At 38.5% G+C, this 17,899-nt stretch overlaps 1 protein-coding gene and 1 long non-coding RNA gene across 4 annotated transcripts in view; one reads left to right on the top strand and one right to left on the bottom strand.

Annotated features, from left to right (window-relative positions):
- The window catches only part of LOC103154716 (uncharacterized), a 74,249-nt gene that overhangs the window by 7,538 nt on the left and 48,812 nt on the right, over positions 1 to 17,899 (bottom strand). The window contains exon 3 of one of the 2 annotated variants that reach the window (XR_477956.2): positions 4,342 to 5,592. The exons of the other annotated variant lie outside the window; for it this stretch is intronic. This is a non-coding gene — a long non-coding RNA (uncharacterized LOC103154716). Of the gene's footprint in view, positions 1 to 4,341; positions 5,593 to 17,899 lie in introns of those variants that run through there. 2 annotated transcript variants of the gene reach the window in all.
- The window catches only part of tfap2b (transcription factor AP-2 beta), an 11,415-nt gene continuing 2,138 nt past the window's right edge, over positions 8,623 to 17,899 (top strand). The window contains exons 1-6 of one of the 2 annotated variants that reach the window (XM_007576030.2): positions 8,623 to 8,881; positions 10,561 to 11,022; positions 12,265 to 12,319; positions 13,221 to 13,440; positions 13,516 to 13,634; positions 14,088 to 14,229. In XM_007576030.2, coding sequence (XP_007576092.1) covers positions 8,834 to 8,881; positions 10,561 to 11,022; positions 12,265 to 12,319; positions 13,221 to 13,440; positions 13,516 to 13,634; positions 14,088 to 14,229 — 1,046 coding nt within the window. In that variant the 5' untranslated portion in view covers positions 8,623 to 8,833. Of the gene's footprint in view, positions 8,882 to 8,952; positions 10,384 to 10,560; positions 11,023 to 12,264; positions 12,320 to 13,220; positions 13,441 to 13,515; positions 13,635 to 14,087; positions 14,230 to 17,899 lie in introns of those variants that run through there. The other variant, XM_016666449.1, reaches the window with a different exon arrangement.

Genomic DNA, 17,899 nt, shown 5'->3' with positions numbered 1-17,899 from the left:
TATTTCAGTATTTCATCGATATTATTGACTTAAAACAAGCTCTTATTTTTGCTAAAAGGTTGTTTTGTCTCATTTCATGTATACAAAAAATATCTGCACTAGAAACTAAACCAAAACTACTTGGTAAGTTTTTATGTTTTGAATATTTTTCACATTTTTTTTCGTCTGTGAAACATTTATTTTCCATCCAATTTGTGCTTTGTTGTGTTGATATAAGTTTGTGGTTGTAAGTTAAGCAAACGTGAGAATGTTGGCGGTATAAACACTTTTGCACGGCGTTCTCAGCTCAGCAGGCTGCACTGGGGTGTGTGTGAGTGTGGCCTGAATGTGTCTGCGCGCATGTGTGTGTGTGTGTGTGTGTGAGAAAGAGAGAGAGTGATCTAAAGCAAGAGAGAAGGGTCCAACTCAGCCATTTTGTAAAAGAGTGACTTTGCTTTGTGCATGTCTGTCTTTGTACACGATCCAGATTGCAAGTTTAGCCGACACGAGCTCTCCGACTCGCTCATGAACATTTGTACAGATATATATAAATATTTAAATAACTTTTCTTGTAGGCTTTCGACTATATAAATGTTAAATCTCTACCTTCTAAAATGCTGGTGTTCAATAAAGACAGTTGTGTTCTACAGTTTGTTTTTTTAGTTTGATTCTGTCATGCAAACATACACGCTTCATATATAAACACGTGTGTGCAAAAACGTCAGGAAGCAACAGAGTGAGCGGAGACGAAAACACGCAGATCAAAGCCAGAGAGTGTGAGAAATCCAAACGAGTTCACAGTGTCAAAATTATGAAAAGCCAGAGTTCTCGTCTAATGTTGCCACAGAACGCTCTACCTACAGGAAACTTCAAACGCCTGTGTGTTTTCCTCCGGTTTGAGCGACTTCTGTCACGTTCCCTGTTTATTCTGATTCTCCAAAAATCTAATGATAAAACAGAAGGAAGAGCAGCTGCCTGCTGGCGTCTCCATCCGGGCTGCGCCGCTTCTGTTTGCTCGTTAATATTCCAGTCATTTAGAAAGGAGGTCACGTTCGCCGCACAATGCAAGAAGAAAAACACACACACACGCAGTCAGAGAGGATGCATTTACACTGATGTCTGCACTGATTTGTCACCCACAATCGGTGCAAATGGAGCCTCGGGTGGAGAAAACCGAAGGAGAAGGAAGGAAGTGACTCAGGTGGAGGAAACCAGTTCTGTTTTTCCTGCAAGATTATCCAGAATTATTCAGCAGATTGTTGCAAATATCTGCAGATTATATTCCTTAAAGCTGCAAAGGGCTGGAAAACCATTACATTTATAACACATTTACTGGTTTCCAGTCGATTTTGTGTCTTTTCAAACTTCAGATTCTGCTGATTTCATTCACTAGATGATTAACAGGTCAAAATGCCTAAAAACTATTTTAAAAAGATCTGCATAAATGGCCATTTTTACAGTTTTTACTCCACAAGATGCAAAATATTATTTAAAATTCTACAATATTAACCCCAAACCTTCTGCAGTTCACCGATTTAAAAACTTAAGTTACGTTTTGAAAGATTCCTGGTTGATGTTTCTGTGCTGCAGGGCAAAAACCATCAACACACAGTGATTACAAATTACCAACCAAACTGGACAAAAAAATGAACTTCAACAAAAATATTTTACTTCCTGCATCTGTGCAAACACAAAGATGCACAATGTCAAAAAAATAAAAGTTTGTATCATTAGGGATGGAACTGACTTGTTGGAAAATCTCACTTTAGTCAAGTTTTGGAGTCAAAAGAGTTGGAATAAGACGGAAAATTAAATTTGAATTCTGAATTTATATATTTTTTCTGTTATTCTTTGCAAATGAGCTCAGAAATGTCTGGTGTTTTATTCCACAGTGATTTAAAGGACCATGTGGAAACTTTTCTGCATCTTTAATCACTTTCTTTTCAAGATTCAGTTCATGTTTAGTCTCGTCAGTTTTAATTTAATCTATATTTAGTTTGTCATTTTTGACACTACCTTTGGTAGAAACAATAATATGAAGATACTCTGTTTGGCATCTAAAGAGGGTTTAAAGGACCTAAAGCATTGAATATTTTTATCTTTCAATCAGTGGCCATTCATATGCTGGCGTCAGTAACTCAAAAGCCAAATTAAAAGTTAAAGATGTAAATTTAATGTAAAAAAAACATTCATTCATTCATTCATTCTTTTCTTAACATAGTAGAACCACAGATTTATTTAGCAAAGTAATTTTTGGCTGAATAAACCGGTGAGTGAAAAAACGTGCTGCTGCATTTGCAACAAAAAATGGCTCCAAAAAAAATCTGGCAGAGAGCAGATGAATAAAAATCAATGCTCTACTTTTACAAAAAAAAAAAAAACTTTTACAAAAATATTTATGTTCCATATTTATTCAAACCGTCAGCATTAGTTAGATAATCTGTGAAAAGATGGATCTCCTCCTCGCTGAGCTGCTACTGCCGTCTGACAATTGCATCAAAAACAACCAATCAGAGCCAGGAGGCGGGTCTTAGTGCTGTCAATCAACATCATGTACTCAATGCTAAATGTGCTAATAGAGGAGGAACAATCTGTCATTATCAGTGGCTACGCTAACTAGCTTTAGCATTGATATCAGGATAGCCTGTAGAGAGACAAAAAAAGAGTGATTGACAGCACTAAGTCCCGCCTCCTGGATCTGATTTGTTTATTTCTGCAAATATGTAAAAAAATATATATATATTTTTTTTTTAATGAAAGCTACATACTGCAGCTTAAATTAATTTAAAATATTTATAAAACTGAATCATTTTGACTGGGAAATGGACATTTCCGTGCTGATCTCAGAAGCATTCAGTGATTTTCATGAAACAAAACGTTGCTTTGGTGTTGATATGTTTGCAAGATGTTGTGCAAATGATAGACAGGAGTAAATTCAGCTGGAGAATTAAATCGATGAGCTTCCATCTGAAACTGAGAAGAGGACGGGATTCATCTGCAAGTTTGACAACAGGAGTGCTTTTATTGATCGCATTAACATGCAACGCTGGTTTATGACAACGTAAAGCAACTTTCAGTTCCACCATTATTCACCTTCTGTTGTACATTTTTATGAAATCTCGCTCTGGTTTGTGAGCAGATTCTTCCACCCATGCAGGCTTTACATTCAGGATGGCTCACCATGCTGAGCACACACTAAAAATATACATTTTCAACTAAAAAAAAGGCATGTCAGAGTTCTGCCATTTATATGGAGGAGAATGAAACAGCCGGAGGTCTCAGAGGGACGATAACTCCCGCTGACTGAGCCCCACAGCCATGAACACCAAACTCTGCCAACTTCTAAAGCCGCGTCTCTCCTCTGAAGCTGTAACCCCGCTGCTGCTCATCTTCGCTCTGCTAAAACCCTCTTCCTCCTCTGTCCTGATCCCGCTCAGTCCCAGGAACATTCGAGGCGCTTTTTCTCTCCTCCGCTTCCATCCTGACTGTCCTTGTCGCTCCCTGTCGCACTTCAAGAGCTTTTTGCATTTAAAACCTGCAAGAATCCAAATAGGGAGCGAAGCAGCAGCTTCAGCTCGGATGATATGTTTCCAGGCGGTCAGATGTATAGAGACATTAACGTACAGTAGATATATTTACTTGGATAAACAGCAAAGTTATTAAAGATTTTGTTTCTTTCTATTTCAAATCATATTAAAAATAACTGTGGCTGAAGTGAAGACCATTAAAATATTCTCTGACATTGACGGAAATGGGAAAAAGAGTCAATAAATCCACATTGTCAGCTGTGCGGATGTTCCGTTTTGTGGGGTGTTATTGCCATCTAGTGGCCAATGTACCTAACTGCAATAAAAATGTGTTTTTTTCGGAGGGTTGGGGGCGGGGGGGTAAAATGTATTTTAATTAGAAAACAGAATTACTTTATTGTCAAAGACACAACAGTGAATTTCGCAATTAAATGTGGAAAAAATACAGAAACATTATAAGTTTGACTATAAATACATTTATACAAATGCTAAATGTGTAGGTAAATAATAAAGTAAATGCATAAAAAAAAAGCCAGAATAAATATACGAGATACCATAAAAACAAATAAAATTTGGCAAATTTGTACTAAAATCAGCATTTTTCTGTCTAAATATATACACATTTAATCCTTTACAGCTCTGGAAAAAATTAAGAGACAACTGATCAGTTTCTCTGATTTTACTGTTTATTGGTTTATGTTTGAGTAACATGAACATTGTTGTCTTATTATATGAACTACTGACAACATGTCTCTGAAATTACATGCCGAAATGTTGTATTTATTTGTAGAAAATGAGAAATGGTCAAAATAAGAAAAGATGCAGAGCATTCAGAGCTCAAATAATGCAAAGAAAACAAATTTATATTCATTTAGAAACAACAATACTAATGTTTTAAGTCAGGAATCAATATTTAGTGGAATAACCTGGAGGTTTTCAGTGGGCTCTTCATTAGAGCTGTAGATATATAAAAACAGATTGTGCTGTTCTAGTAACACATAATATAAATGATTGATTCAACATGGCAGGAAATAAGCCTTTGGATTAAAGATTTGCAGTAAAAAAGTTTCTTTTACTATGATTTTGCATCGATTACCACTAAATACATTTGTTTCCACAAATTATTTCATAGTTCTATGCAAATATCATTCATATAATTATAAAACAAGGTTTGGCTTTAACTTTATGCAGAAAGGATGCAAAGAGTTCACCAGTACAGGAACCAGGAGAGAATTTAAAGGTTCAAAACTAAGAACCACAGCAAACAAAGCTGCGTTTGTAAAGAAAAGGAAGCTCTAAACTGCGGCTCATTTGCTGCAAAAGCAACCAGATTGTGAATATTAGTGCGGCGTGTGTGTAATGTATGCTGATACATCGCGTGTCAAGGCCCTTCAGGACAAGATCCACAACTCTGCCTCCAGACTTCCAGACTGTCAGGACATCTGCTACTGCTGACAGTCATATGTCCCGCCATGTGCATGTGTGTGTGTGTGAGAGAGAGAGAGACAGAGAGACACACACACAGGGAGGAGGATGGGTGGATCTTTGGCAGTGGGTCATTGCAGAAAACATGGGAACAGCCGCGCTTCTTAAACATTCATGCTTCATATCATTAGTTTGGTTTTCTTTCTTTCTTTTTATGTATTTTTAATCATTAAACATTAGTTTGTCTTATCATATCCTCAAAACTAAACGAGATTCAAAGCAGTATGATCAAAACTCCTTACATAAAAGCTCATTAGAGGAGAAAATGGCATCCAGAAATTACATTTAAATAAACAAATAAAATCTGCTGAACGTTGGTAATCAACACATCCAGTATAAAATGTACTAAAATGTGCAAAATGTGTAAGAAAGCAACTAAACAGAGTCTCTTTATGTTGAAATGTCTCTTCTAACTCAGACGTTGCGGCGCAATAACACCGATTCTCCAACAATGAGCCTTTTACTGGTCTTAGTCGGAACTGCACGTGTCTTTTAGTACCACTAGAGGGCGCAGCTCGCACACATTTGGGCAAACCCTCAGAGACTCGCAGCAGTAAAACTGAACCGTTTCAGTTCTTCCTCTGTGGTCATGAGCAGGAAGCTGAAGAGGAATTAAAAACAAATTATTTACATCAGATTTGGTTTAGAGAAACGTTCATTTAATCTTTTTTAAAATATTACTTAACGTTTTTTAGAAAAACGTCCATTTATCAACGCACATTTTTTTCCCCTTTCATAATATCACACAAACAGACTCATGATATGCATATTTTATTTTATTATTTCATCTTAACAGAAAATCTAATTCATGCAGGATTTACTATTTTCACAATTAACATCTAATCTTTTAATGATAAACTATTTTATCCCCAAGTAAAATAGGTAAAAATGGTCAATTTTAAGTTTTATTTATTTATTGCAGTGTTTTAAAAAGAATCACAAACATGTCCCTGTGTTGATTTTAAATTAAGTGAGATAGAGAACAAGCACAAGAGGTGAGGAACAGCAAACAGATATGTGGTGGGACACATTTCATTTAAAGTGAAAGGTTGGAAGATCTACAAAACACAACAGGATCTGGATGCACTTCAAGATAATTCTTTAAAGGAGCTGTAACCTACATCATTTATGATATAAATACCACTTGGTATATTAAAATATAATTTAAGAAGTGTACTTTTGAGTTTATTTAGTTCAGTTTCAAAAGTATTTAAAAACCCTTCTTTATGCTGAGAAAATAAGATTACAAGGAAGTAATCAGACATTAATTTCTGAAGCTGAAGACAAAATTAACTACATTTAATTAGATTAATTCACTATTTCTGAATCAACAACTTATTTACATAAGAACAACTGCTCTATTTCATTATACTATGCTTAAAAAGATCATTTGTTTCTCAAACATTTTTCATGACAGATTTAATGTCATTACAAAAAAACTAATAGCATTTAAATACAATAAATAAATTAAATGCTATTAGATCTCCCCACTCAGACAAATGCAGCACATTTTTAAATTAGCTTTAACTTGTCACTCTGCTAACACAACTTTTGCTGAATTTACCTAGCTGTCCTGTGGCCTCATGGCCAGCAGGGGGCGGCTCTACAAAGCTGTGAATCTTGCTGGTTTTCTTAAGCTGCTCTGTAAGCTTTGACCTACATGACTTGTTGTTTGTTTTGTTTTTTTCATAATAACAATGCAATGTGCTATTTTTAAATAAATAACATTCATACAGTGTGTGTCATTTGAGTACAAAAATTTACTTGAATACATTTTCTTTTTCAAAACATATCAGAAATGTCAACCTGGAGAATAAACGGAATTAACAGGGAAGAAAATTGGGCACTTCACATATCCAAATAATGGAAAATATTAATAAAAATAATCAGAAAGTTCAGTAAAGAGGTAGGAGGAATTTTAAGCAGACTTTACAGATGCTGCCCTCTGCTGGCCTGGCGGTCACAAAGCGCTGGAATCCACTCAAACAGGTTTGCAAATACAAAATACATTTGCACGGTTTGCAAATGCAGTTGCAGACGTGCAGAAAACCTTCAAAGATTGGATTTCATGATTAAAATGTAGTCATTTTATCTACTTGTGTCAAAACTTTTTATGCAAAAATCCTATTTTAACTCAGCAGCTTAAACACACATATTTAAATTCAACTTTGAAATGAAGTATCTGTGCGTATTTTGCATCTTTTTGTGTCCCAAGTTATATTTATTCAATAAATAATGTGACTGTGAATCAAAACAAAGTTTGTGCAATCAATTTAATTCATTGTTGTTGCATTAGATTGCACTGTAAAAAAAATGGGTTAAAAATGTCTCAACATGGACCAAAGGAGTCCAAGAAGAAATTCTACTCCGCAAACCTTGAGCTGCCGCTGCAGTAAATATGTCTGACCCGATGTTGCATGTTTAACACCCACTGTTGTGAAAGCTATTTATTTATTGCTTCTTTCTTCTATTTTTGATTTTTGTTACATGTTAAATGCTTCATATCATCAAATTAATCTTATTTTTACACAAAGATGGCAAGTAAAAGTTGAGTTACTTTCTTCACAACTCTATGACCTAGAGTGATTGGGCGATACGACTTAAAGTTTTGATGTGATGATAAAAACGATTCGTTTGATCTTTTTTGTGTCTGTATGTGACAATAGCTGCATTTCCACGGACTATAACTGCGCAATTTGACATTTCGAAAATAAATTTTTGAAAAAAAAACTCTTGTTTTGCAATAAAACGTTTTGGCGCAAGATTTTTTTCTTTTCTTTTTTTTTTTTTGGCTGTAACAGTATTGGATTATTTTTGCAAAACTGCGATGACATTGGTCATGTGATCCACAACCGGATGTTACTACTGGCGCAAACCATGAAGAAGGGACGAAAGGAAGTAGATGGAGGATAATGGCGGATTGTGTTTTTTAGAAACTTATTCAGGTGTGATTTTAATTTAATTTCTTATTTAATGGAGACATCGCAACTACAAAATTGTGTTTTTTCAACATTAGCAAAGGTTTTTTGCATGTTTATACTGAAAATGCATCTTATGTGTCAGCAATTATAGCCCGACAAACAAAAATTCTGCTCTTTAAAAACATTTCCATTTGTAAAACGCTTTTTTAGGATGCCAGTTACATAAATATGTGTGATTTGTATCACCAAGCTGCACATTTTAAATGTGTTTTCAATATTTTTGGTATTTTTTGATGCTTTCATTGAACAGACAGTGGAGAAAATGGTAAAACTATCAATTCAGACAATAGTTTAAACATTAATATTTGGACTTTATCTTGGCAACGATAAATCAAAACTCTTCTCATGTAAAGAATATTATCACGATAAGTGATAAACAATACGATAATCACCAGAAGCTATTTTCGGAATGCTAAGACGGTGATAAGATGATATGGGGATAATTATTTATTGAATTATTCAGTTGTTTCAATCAATCTACTCTCTCCAGAAAATCTCAAACTCATTCCAATTCTCTAAGTCATAATGTTACAGAAATACAGCAAACAGATTTCTCTTTCTCCGTGAGCTGGCGGTGCATCGCAGACATGCGCCGCTAAATAAAACATGCATCCTCTGCAGTTCTTCGCTGCTCAAACACAAACGCACCCCGCTGCTGTCAGAACGCCCTGTAGCTCCGTCTCACAGAGCTGAAGTCCTTCCAGGGGTTCCCCATTCACAAAGCCCGCCCGGCTGCCTGACATTATTACGGAGGGCGGAGGGAGGAAGAGGAGAAGGGCGGGAGGGAGGAGAGAGAACGAGAGTTGAGACGTCCCTTCCTCACTTGGCTGCATTCGGTTTACCGACACCGGAGAAGCGACCATGCTGTGGAAACTAGTTGAGAATGTCAAGTATGAAGATATTTACGAGGTAACGTTTCCATCCAGCTGTTTGTGACGTTGGGAGCTTGGCGGACTGATTAGAAAAATGCTAAAAAAAAACAACAAACAAACAAAAAAATTGTGCAACTAAAGTGTTTTTCTGACAGGTTTTAGGCCTGCGTGGGATTTTTTTAATGCTGTAAAATTAGGACGTGAAATTTTTTCAGTTGTTGGAATATTTAAAGTATTTGCTTTTTGTTTTATATGGGATGTAGTTCGCAATATCTTTAGCGTTTGTATTTTCTTTTTCAATCTTTTACAGCTAATCACTGGTTAGTAACATCAAAAACGATTTCAGACTGAAATTAAAAACTTCAGGGTGATTAAAAGTGGTGCTGAAAAGCCAAAAATGTAGAAATACAAATAAAATGTTTAAATTAAGGTTTGGAATTTTGCTGGAAAGTAGATCTAATTTGAAGCAGCGCAGGGTGTAAGTTTGTAAAAACATGCAAATATTTTTGACTTTCATCCAAAAGCAAAAATTCGCTTTTTTATTTTTAAAACAATGTGACAAAAAGGAGCAGAAACGGAGATATAAGGAGGAGATTTACGCAGCGCTCGCTGGGGGAGAAATGCTTGAACCGGCTCGAGCTGAATGGACTGGAGCACAATGCGCGCGAGGCCCACTGCAGCCTCGAGCCCGGTGGGAAGCCCTTGTCTCGTGCAGCACATGTCTTTTCTCCCACGGTGCGTGGGGAGGGGAGGACGGAATGTTGTTAAACAAGTCATCCAAAAAGGGCAAAGAGCGGCCGCGAAGCCCCGCGACATCAACTTTAATCGCTTCTTTAAACTCGTGACACCATTCACGCGCCACGCCGGGTCTAGGGTTTGCAAGAAGGAAAACAAAAGAAAGGAAGAAAGGAATGCATCTGGAAGTCAGATTTAGATTTATAAATTGGTTGTTTGACATTTGGGGTAAAATTCGGGTGAGAAATCCTAAACAGCGTGAATTATGTCTGACTTTCGTTGTCCAAAATGTTTACGCTGAAATTATTGGCGCAATAATGTCTCCTGGTGCGAGAAGACGTGCTTAACTGCGTCAGATTTGTCCCCGAAGTGCCAATAGTCCGAGGGGAAATCCCCACTTTCTCCTCCGAGAGCGACTCCTCTCTTCTGTCTCCTCTCGGCTCTCCACGGGATTTCAACGTCACTCACGGCTGCGCGGACGGCTTCACGCTCCATGTGTCGCCAGTCCCCTGCCACGGCGCGCATTAATATTCCTGTAAGTCTCAGTCATGAATAACAATTACACCGAGCACCGGGGGTAGAGGCGGGAGCGCGGCGCTCACAGTCACTCAGAGCGGCGGCAGCTCCGGGCTCAGGACGGTTCTGCGTGGCCTGCCTGCAGACACTCAGGCTTCGGCTTCCACCTGGAATGAGTTTGTTTGTCTTCCTCCGACCGAACACGTCCTGGTTTGTGTTATTTCACTCTGATCGTGCATCGGCTGCCAGCACACGTTACAGATGTTAGTTCATCCCTACTCCACTGGGGTGAGTTTTCCTCCACACTGGAAGGTTTGTAAACCAGGTGTTAACAGTTCCGCTTCAGGCTTTTTCATGTGTTTTTGTCCGGGAGCGTCATGTTTTAAGATGATTTCAGTGCTTTGAAACGTGTGTCCTCTAACAAAGTGTAACTTTTTAATGTTTGTTTTATGCACGTTGTTAAAGGACCGGCATGACGGTGTCTCAAGCCACAGTTCGCGCCTGTCCCAGCTGGGCTCGGTGTCGCACGCCGGACCTTACTCCAGCGCGCCGCCGCTGTCTCATGCGCCTTCCTCGGACTTCCAGCCGCCATACTTCCCTCCGCCATACCAGCCGCTCGCTCACTACCAGAGCCAGGACCCGTACTCCCACGTCAGCGACCCGTACTCCCTGAACTCGCTCCATCAGAGCCAGCAGGGCGCATGGGGCGCGCGTCAGCGGCAGGACGCCGCCGGGGACCGGATGGAGAGCTCGGCTCTGTTGGCGCAGCCTCGGGCATCTCTGCCGCAGCTTTCCGGGCTGGACCCACGGCGGGATTACGGCGGCGTGCGGCGGCCTGACGTGCTGCTGCACTCCGCACATCCGGGACTGGAGCCCGGCATGGGAGACGGACTGCTGCACGGTCTGCACGGCATGGAGGACGTTCAGGTGAGACGAAGAAAACTGAATGTTCAGATTTACAGAACCTGGACATCCCGCCGTGTTGACGAGAAGATAAACATTTTTTTTTTGTATTTCAGCTGTTTAAACATTTCATTATTTATTTTGAAAGCCGCTATTTTCTTTTTTTTTTCATCACAAAATCCTTATGAATGCGGATAACAACGTTCTTATTTTTAAACAACCAAATACAAACCGAGATGAGGCGGTTGTTCCTGGTGTTTTCTTCCTCTTAAGCCCCGCATATTTCGCGCATCTTTGCGGGTTAAGGTGGCTGAAGTGAGAGCGGCTCCCTCAGGGCTGGACGCTTTCAGCTGTAGTCTGACCCGCAAAAGGCCCGCAGCTAAAATAAACCATCTCCAGGCTGCTTGTTTCCAAAAGAGAAAGATTCGGATACGTGCGTAAAACTGGCTTCTTGCGTTAGAGCGCACAGCACAAATCTAACTGATGTGATTATTTTTCTAAATTCACCAAATTAAGAAATAACCAGTAAAATATATCAAGAACTTAAAACGTGGGCTATTAGTGATGTTGGACATCAAAAATAACAAATTTCTGCTTCTTTTCTGACCACTGCAGAATAAATATGCCATTACTTTTATTTTTGTTATTTCATTTATTTAGAGTTTTATTTCAGGTTATTTTCCTTTTATTTTGTCTTATTTTTAAGGTCTTGTGAGAAACTGGCTTCATGCTCAGCTGTGCAGGATTTCGTTTCCCCCCAGGGCGAAGCCATCATGAGCTGTTTGTCATTTCACCACCCAGTTCCCTCCACGCTTTCATGTTTTCTTATATGTTAACAAAATTATGGAACTGTATTTCCAAGCATTTATTCTTTAATTTATTGATTTTATTTTGAATACTCAAGACATTTTTTTATGACAACAACTCACTGAAAACCCAAAATCCCTTAAATTAAAATGTTTGAATCCAGTTTGGTAATACTTTCTTGCAGATTTTCATAATAAAATTTGGTTTTATCAATTTTTAAAAGTTTTTATGACGTAAAGCACCTTAAACTGCCTCGTTGCTGAGACGTGAAACACAAATAAACTTGATTTATTTAATAAATCCGGTCTGAATATAAAAATCTCTTCCACTCGGTGCGGCTGATGGATTGTTTTCTTTTCTCCCTCCAGCTAAGCAGAGCTTGACTGTTTAGTTATTAAATCGTGAGTAATTCTGTATGAAACAGGCTGTAATGGTTTGTATTTATCTCGGTTCTAACAGACCATCGAAGACGCCAACGGAACCAATATCCTGGATCAATCGGTAATTAAGAAAGGTACGCGCTCTGTTTTCTATTTTTCATTCCATAGCAGGAAAGCATTGCTTCCATACTATTTATCTAAATATCTGTGTGAACTGTAAAATTTATAAGTTGACTAGTTTAATTTAAACAATGCGTTGCTATTTTACACCATGTTTGTTATGTTTTCGATTATTGTTCTTCTTTCGTTTTTTGTGTAAGACTCGGAGGTTTCTGCAGAATGCTTTGTGTTCAGATTAGTTTTAGCGTGGCTGTATTTTGGCTCCTGAGGGCCACGGTGGCCCCCCAGTCCACGCTGAGCAGTTTGGAGCCGAGTTAACGACCCCCGGTATATTGACTGGCAGGCAGTGTGTTGCTGACAGGCTGCAGCGATGATGTGCGGTGATTTAGTTACGGGATGTTGAGTGACTGAGCTCCCCGCGGGGCATTTAAGCCGCTGATGTAATAAATGGCACCGCTCACGGAGATCTCGTGAGCTCGTTTAGAGCTAATCTGCGGTATTATCCCCCGTGGAGCCATCAGGAGGGGAAAGAAAGGAAGAAAGACAAGAAAAAGCTCCATTGCCCCGGCCGCTTCACGGATCCGGACGACGGTTGTCCGCTTGGTTGGTTGGATGCTTGACGCCATTAACGGGGCGGAGGGGCTTCCGGTGGTAAACTGGCCGTGGAGAGGAAACTGGGAGGTGGTTAATGCGATCTGAGAACGCGAGCCAATCAACAATCGATAATACTATAATGAGAATGTCGCGCGACATTAAATAACAGCAAATGCCCGGCACGTGGGCGCTTCATTAGGCCAAACCGCCTGCTGAGCGCGCGCGACCTCACTGGAAACGCTAAAAAACAATAATAAGACATTTAAAGCGTGTTAAACTGTCACATACGTGTTGTAACTCCATGTCACCGTCCTCTTTCAGTCCCCATGCCCCCCAAGAACGTGGGCTCCCTGATGCTCGGCAAGGACGGCCTGATCGGCGGAGTCACCGTCAACATTAATGAGGTGTTCTGCTCGGTACCGGGCCGCCTGTCGCTGCTCAGCTCCACCTCCAAGTACAAAGTGACCGTAGGGGAGGTGCAGAGGAGGCTGTCTCCACCTGAGTGCCTCAACGCCTCTCTGCTAGGAGGCGTGCTGAGAAGGTACAAACTCCGCTATTCCATGTTAGTTTTTACTTTTTACGTTTTATTGAATTCTTGTTTTTTCTCTCCCTCCAGAGCAAAGTCTAAAAACGGTGGAAAATGCCTAAGAGAAAAGCTGGAGAAGATCGGATTGAATCTTCCAGCTGGGAGACGTAAAGCGGCCAACGTCACGTTACTAACATCTCTTGTAGAAGGTGACTGCGACACTGCTGTCTATTTTCCTTTAAAAAACTGTAACATGTACACCTAAAAATCCAACAAAACTCTGCAATAATCAGTGCAAAATCACCAGATGCTCCCAAAAATAAGGGCGTCCAGTTGCATGAAAAATAAACAATTTTAAAAAAATAATTAGTGTTATCTAATTAGCTTGTGTTCCTTCAACTTGGACAAGAGAAGCTTCGCATTTTTCACAGGTCAAAGATGTTGACTTGAACTTTCACTTTAAACTGCAAAATCCTGCTCAATATGTCGCTTGAAAACGTGTCCAAAAAATATAACAACCTGAGTTTTTAATCAGTGATTGAGTTCCTATGAATTACATTATTTAAAAAAATCCCGAAGTTTAATGTTAGTTTTTGCACTATTTTAGATCCAGAGTGCGTGTTTGTGTTGTTGGTGCGTACGCTAACCGCTGTTCCCCGCAGGTGAGGCGGTGCACCTGGCCCGGGATTTCGGCTACATCTGCGAGACGGAGTTTCCCACGAAAGCTGTGAGCGAGTACCTGAACCGGCAACATGCGGACCCCAACGAGCTGCACACGCGGAAAAACATGCTGCTGGCCACAAAGTGAGTCCCACGGACTGGCCCTTTATTTTCACTCCACCTCAACCTTCAAAACAGGCGTTTTGGTTTCAACATTTCTTTGAACAACGTTTAAATTTAAGGTTTTAAAATGCAGGAATTTAATTTTGAGAGCTCAGAAATGTCGATATTTCTTTCTGAGTCGCATTACGTTTACAGAAAGCAGCACATTACGCGGTGCATTTATTGGTTGAGGATAATATTACATGTTAAAACGGTTCTGACTCGTATTACCTGCGTGGGCCCAAAAGCCCAGCCTGTGCAAAACTCAGATGTTTGGTGTCTCTTCAGAAGCCTGATCTACCAATTAACATTTTGGTGACATTTGGAAAGCGGATCTCACTAATAAAACCTTTTGGGCTTAATGTGGATTAAACCTGCAATAATGAGGACAAATGCCATTCTAAAAATGTAATTTGGTTGGAGCATGTTGGAAATGAATAGAAGTGTGTATTAAAATCAGGCTAACTAAAGATAAAATGAAATAGGTATGCCTTTTTCGCTTTTATTAAACTCGACCTTATTAAAGCAAAAATATGTCTATCTGATTGGAATCCAGCTGCTACAATCAAACATTTTTAAACGTACTGAACTTTAACTCCTCGTCTTTGGATAAATGTGTGTGAACTTCATTTGTTTTGGCATTTTTAAGGAAATTGAATCTGTTTTTGTTTGTTTTTGGTGCAGTTTTGTGGCAGAAATTATAAACTGCATATATAATAGATTTTCTTTTGTGGTAACATTTGGAAAGCAGATTTTACTAATAAAACCTTTTGGGCTCAAAGTGGATTAAACCTGTAATAATATCAGTCTAAACATTTAATTTGGTTGAAGCATGTTAGAGAAATTAGTAGAATCAGGCAAACTAAAGGTAAAATGAAAAATGTATGCCTTCAACTGTTTTTCGTTAGACTTGACCTTATTACAGTAAAACTGCATGTCTTTATCTGACAGGAATCCACTTACATCAGGCAGCTTTACATTATTTGTTTGGAGCAACGTGTCTGAACTTCATTTGTTTTGGCATTTTTAGGAAAACCTAAACGTTTTTTGTTTGTTTTTGGCACATTTTTATTCAATAGTATTGTGGCAGAAATTATAAACTGCACATGCAACAGATATTTTCCATATTTTCTTTCAAGGTTTCCAAATTTAAAAACTTCAAATCACCAAACAAAGACCCTTTCTTATATTTTTGGCTTGCATAAATAGCGCTGTCTGCAGGCTTGCACTGGATAAACCATCTGCCTGTGTGTGTGTGTGTGTTTCTGCAGAACTGCCTGCACGGTGGTTGTTTGGTGGTGGATGTTTGATGCCCAGATTCAGACCTGTTCCAACAGTGTGTGTTGGTGCTGCCTGTTAGAAATTCATTATTTAGCAGTGGAGTGTTTCAAGTCGTCAGAAAACAACAGCGAGAGCCCTGAGTGTTGCCCCGGGTTACGGCTTCTCCTCTCCTACTCCCCTAACCCCAGCTGGGCTCGGCCTGCACAGCCTGTCACTCATTTAGCTCTACCCTTAGGCCACCTCCAGCCTGACTCTGTGTCTGTGTGTGTGTCTGTGTGTGAGTCTGAGCATGAACCTGCAACAGTAAGAAGATCTCCTGAATATGAAATGTGGGCCTCAACCAAAGAAAAGTAATAAGCAGAATGAGGTGAAAAGGTGATTTTATTTCACTGTAACGTAAAAAGTGAGCTTCAATCCATCACGCCAATACAAAACTGAATTCAGTTATTAGTTTTTATTTAAATAGCTTTAATCCACAACAAATACAAAGTCTGTTTATTTAGTCGTATCCAGTTTGGTTCAGTTCAGGTCAAATACGGTCCAGTCATGTGTTCAGTTTCAGAACCGAGTCCAGATCAATCCTCTCAAAATTACAACAAAATAAAGTCAAATTATATTAATTACATAATTCATGTAATTAAGATATTTTATAGTTAAATGCAGTCTGATGATAAAATATTTGGTTCTTCACCTGCAGGAAATTAAAATGAAATGTAGAAATGTGGAATTTCCTTAATCAAAAAAATAAATAGCAAATAAATTTAATAGACTTAACATTCACCCTGAATGATTATGAACAAGTTAAATATGAATATCAGAATTTTTAAACTATTCTTTTACCTAAAAACACAGTTTGACAGGCAAATTGTCAGATTGCACTTATTTTTTATTACTTATTGTGGTATTTTTTCTGATTATTTCACTGTTGCTGTAAAATTTAAATTTTAGTTAGAAATGAAAGTGAGGTGTAAAGACTTTCATCCTCTGTAGAAATGAAACGAGAATTTAAAAATGTCTAATTGAAAATTAATCGTTTATGTTGTCGAAGAAATTCAACAGCATCTTTCAATTAAATCTGGCCAAATAGCATCAAGGAAATAATTTTTATTTGTCAGTTTGCCCCCATGTTGTTCAGAAACACTTTAATGCAACAAATTGTTTTAAATTCGTGAACGAAGCTCAGTTAGCGTTAGCTTCCTTTTCTTGAAAAGACAGAAAAAGATTTCTGTCCAAATGTGTCAAATAGCTGAAAAGTGAAACTTTGAAGGCAATCAGAAAATTTTGCTGATGCTGAAATTAAAAGTTGTCAGAGATGATTAAGTTTGGCAAACAAAGTCTGACTCTTAATAACTTTGTTTAACCTAATTGTGAAAAGCGCATAAAGGTTTGATTTTTAAAATATAATTTCTGTAAATAATGACGATGACTGGATGTCCTGAGATATCCCTAAAGAATCGTGATGTAGGGGACAGTTATGAATGTTTGTGAAGCTGATGACAATAAAATTCATCTTGTTTTCTGATCTGTGAAACTAAACTGAACTAGAAATATGATCTATATTCGCATTTGAAGAAAACTTAAACATTCATGGAGTTTGTACAGTTCCTAACTTCAGACAAACCTAAGAATCTTCATGAAGTTCATTTTTAAACATAAATATTCTGATTCTACAACATGTGACTTCTGTGACGCTGCATATCTTCACTAATTCCTCCAAACATTTTATCCACTAAGCGTCTCGGTGCCGTTTGGTTTCATCGTTTTGGTTGCTTAACTCGGATCCGAACACCAGCGATCGCTGCGTTTCCAAACTGAACCCAGTCAGCTGTGAAATGGTTTAAGTGCAGCATTATTCAAATCTCCCACAAAAAATGACAGTAATCACATTCAGATCAAATTATGGGGCTCCAACATTTGGGGGCCTGGAGGAAATCTCAGGCTCTGGAGGACGCTGCCCATTCTGCCTGAGTGGTAATTAAGGGCGCCTGCGTTTTGTGTCAGTCGTGATTCTCATGGAAACGGTGAATAAACCTTTAACTCATCTCACAAAACTATTTAAACTACATTTTCTCACTTTACAACTGAAAACTGGCACATATTTCACTGAAATTTCATGTGATAAACTAAAGGAAAACGGTGCATAGTTAAACCAATAAATCTCTGAAAACTGGAGGGATTTCTATCATATCCCCTTTACTCTGGTACCTTAAAGTAAAATCCATATTTCTAGAAGAGTTACGTTTATTTATACTGTGATTAATAAACAGGAGAACATTTAATTTATCAGATTTAAATGTACATTTGACTTTATTTACAAGGATCAGAGTAAAGAGGCAGAACAGACATGAGAAGTGTAAAACATTTCCTTCCT

This window comes from Poecilia formosa, unplaced genomic scaffold (assembly GCF_000485575.1).
Source record: "Poecilia formosa unplaced genomic scaffold, Poecilia_formosa-5.1.2 Scaffold1, whole genome shotgun sequence".
NCBI classification, from domain to species: Eukaryota; Metazoa; Chordata; class Actinopteri; order Cyprinodontiformes; family Poeciliidae; genus Poecilia; species Poecilia formosa.
The sequence above is the reverse complement of the archived record's forward strand: the minus strand, read 5'-3'. Positions and strand labels throughout refer to the sequence as shown.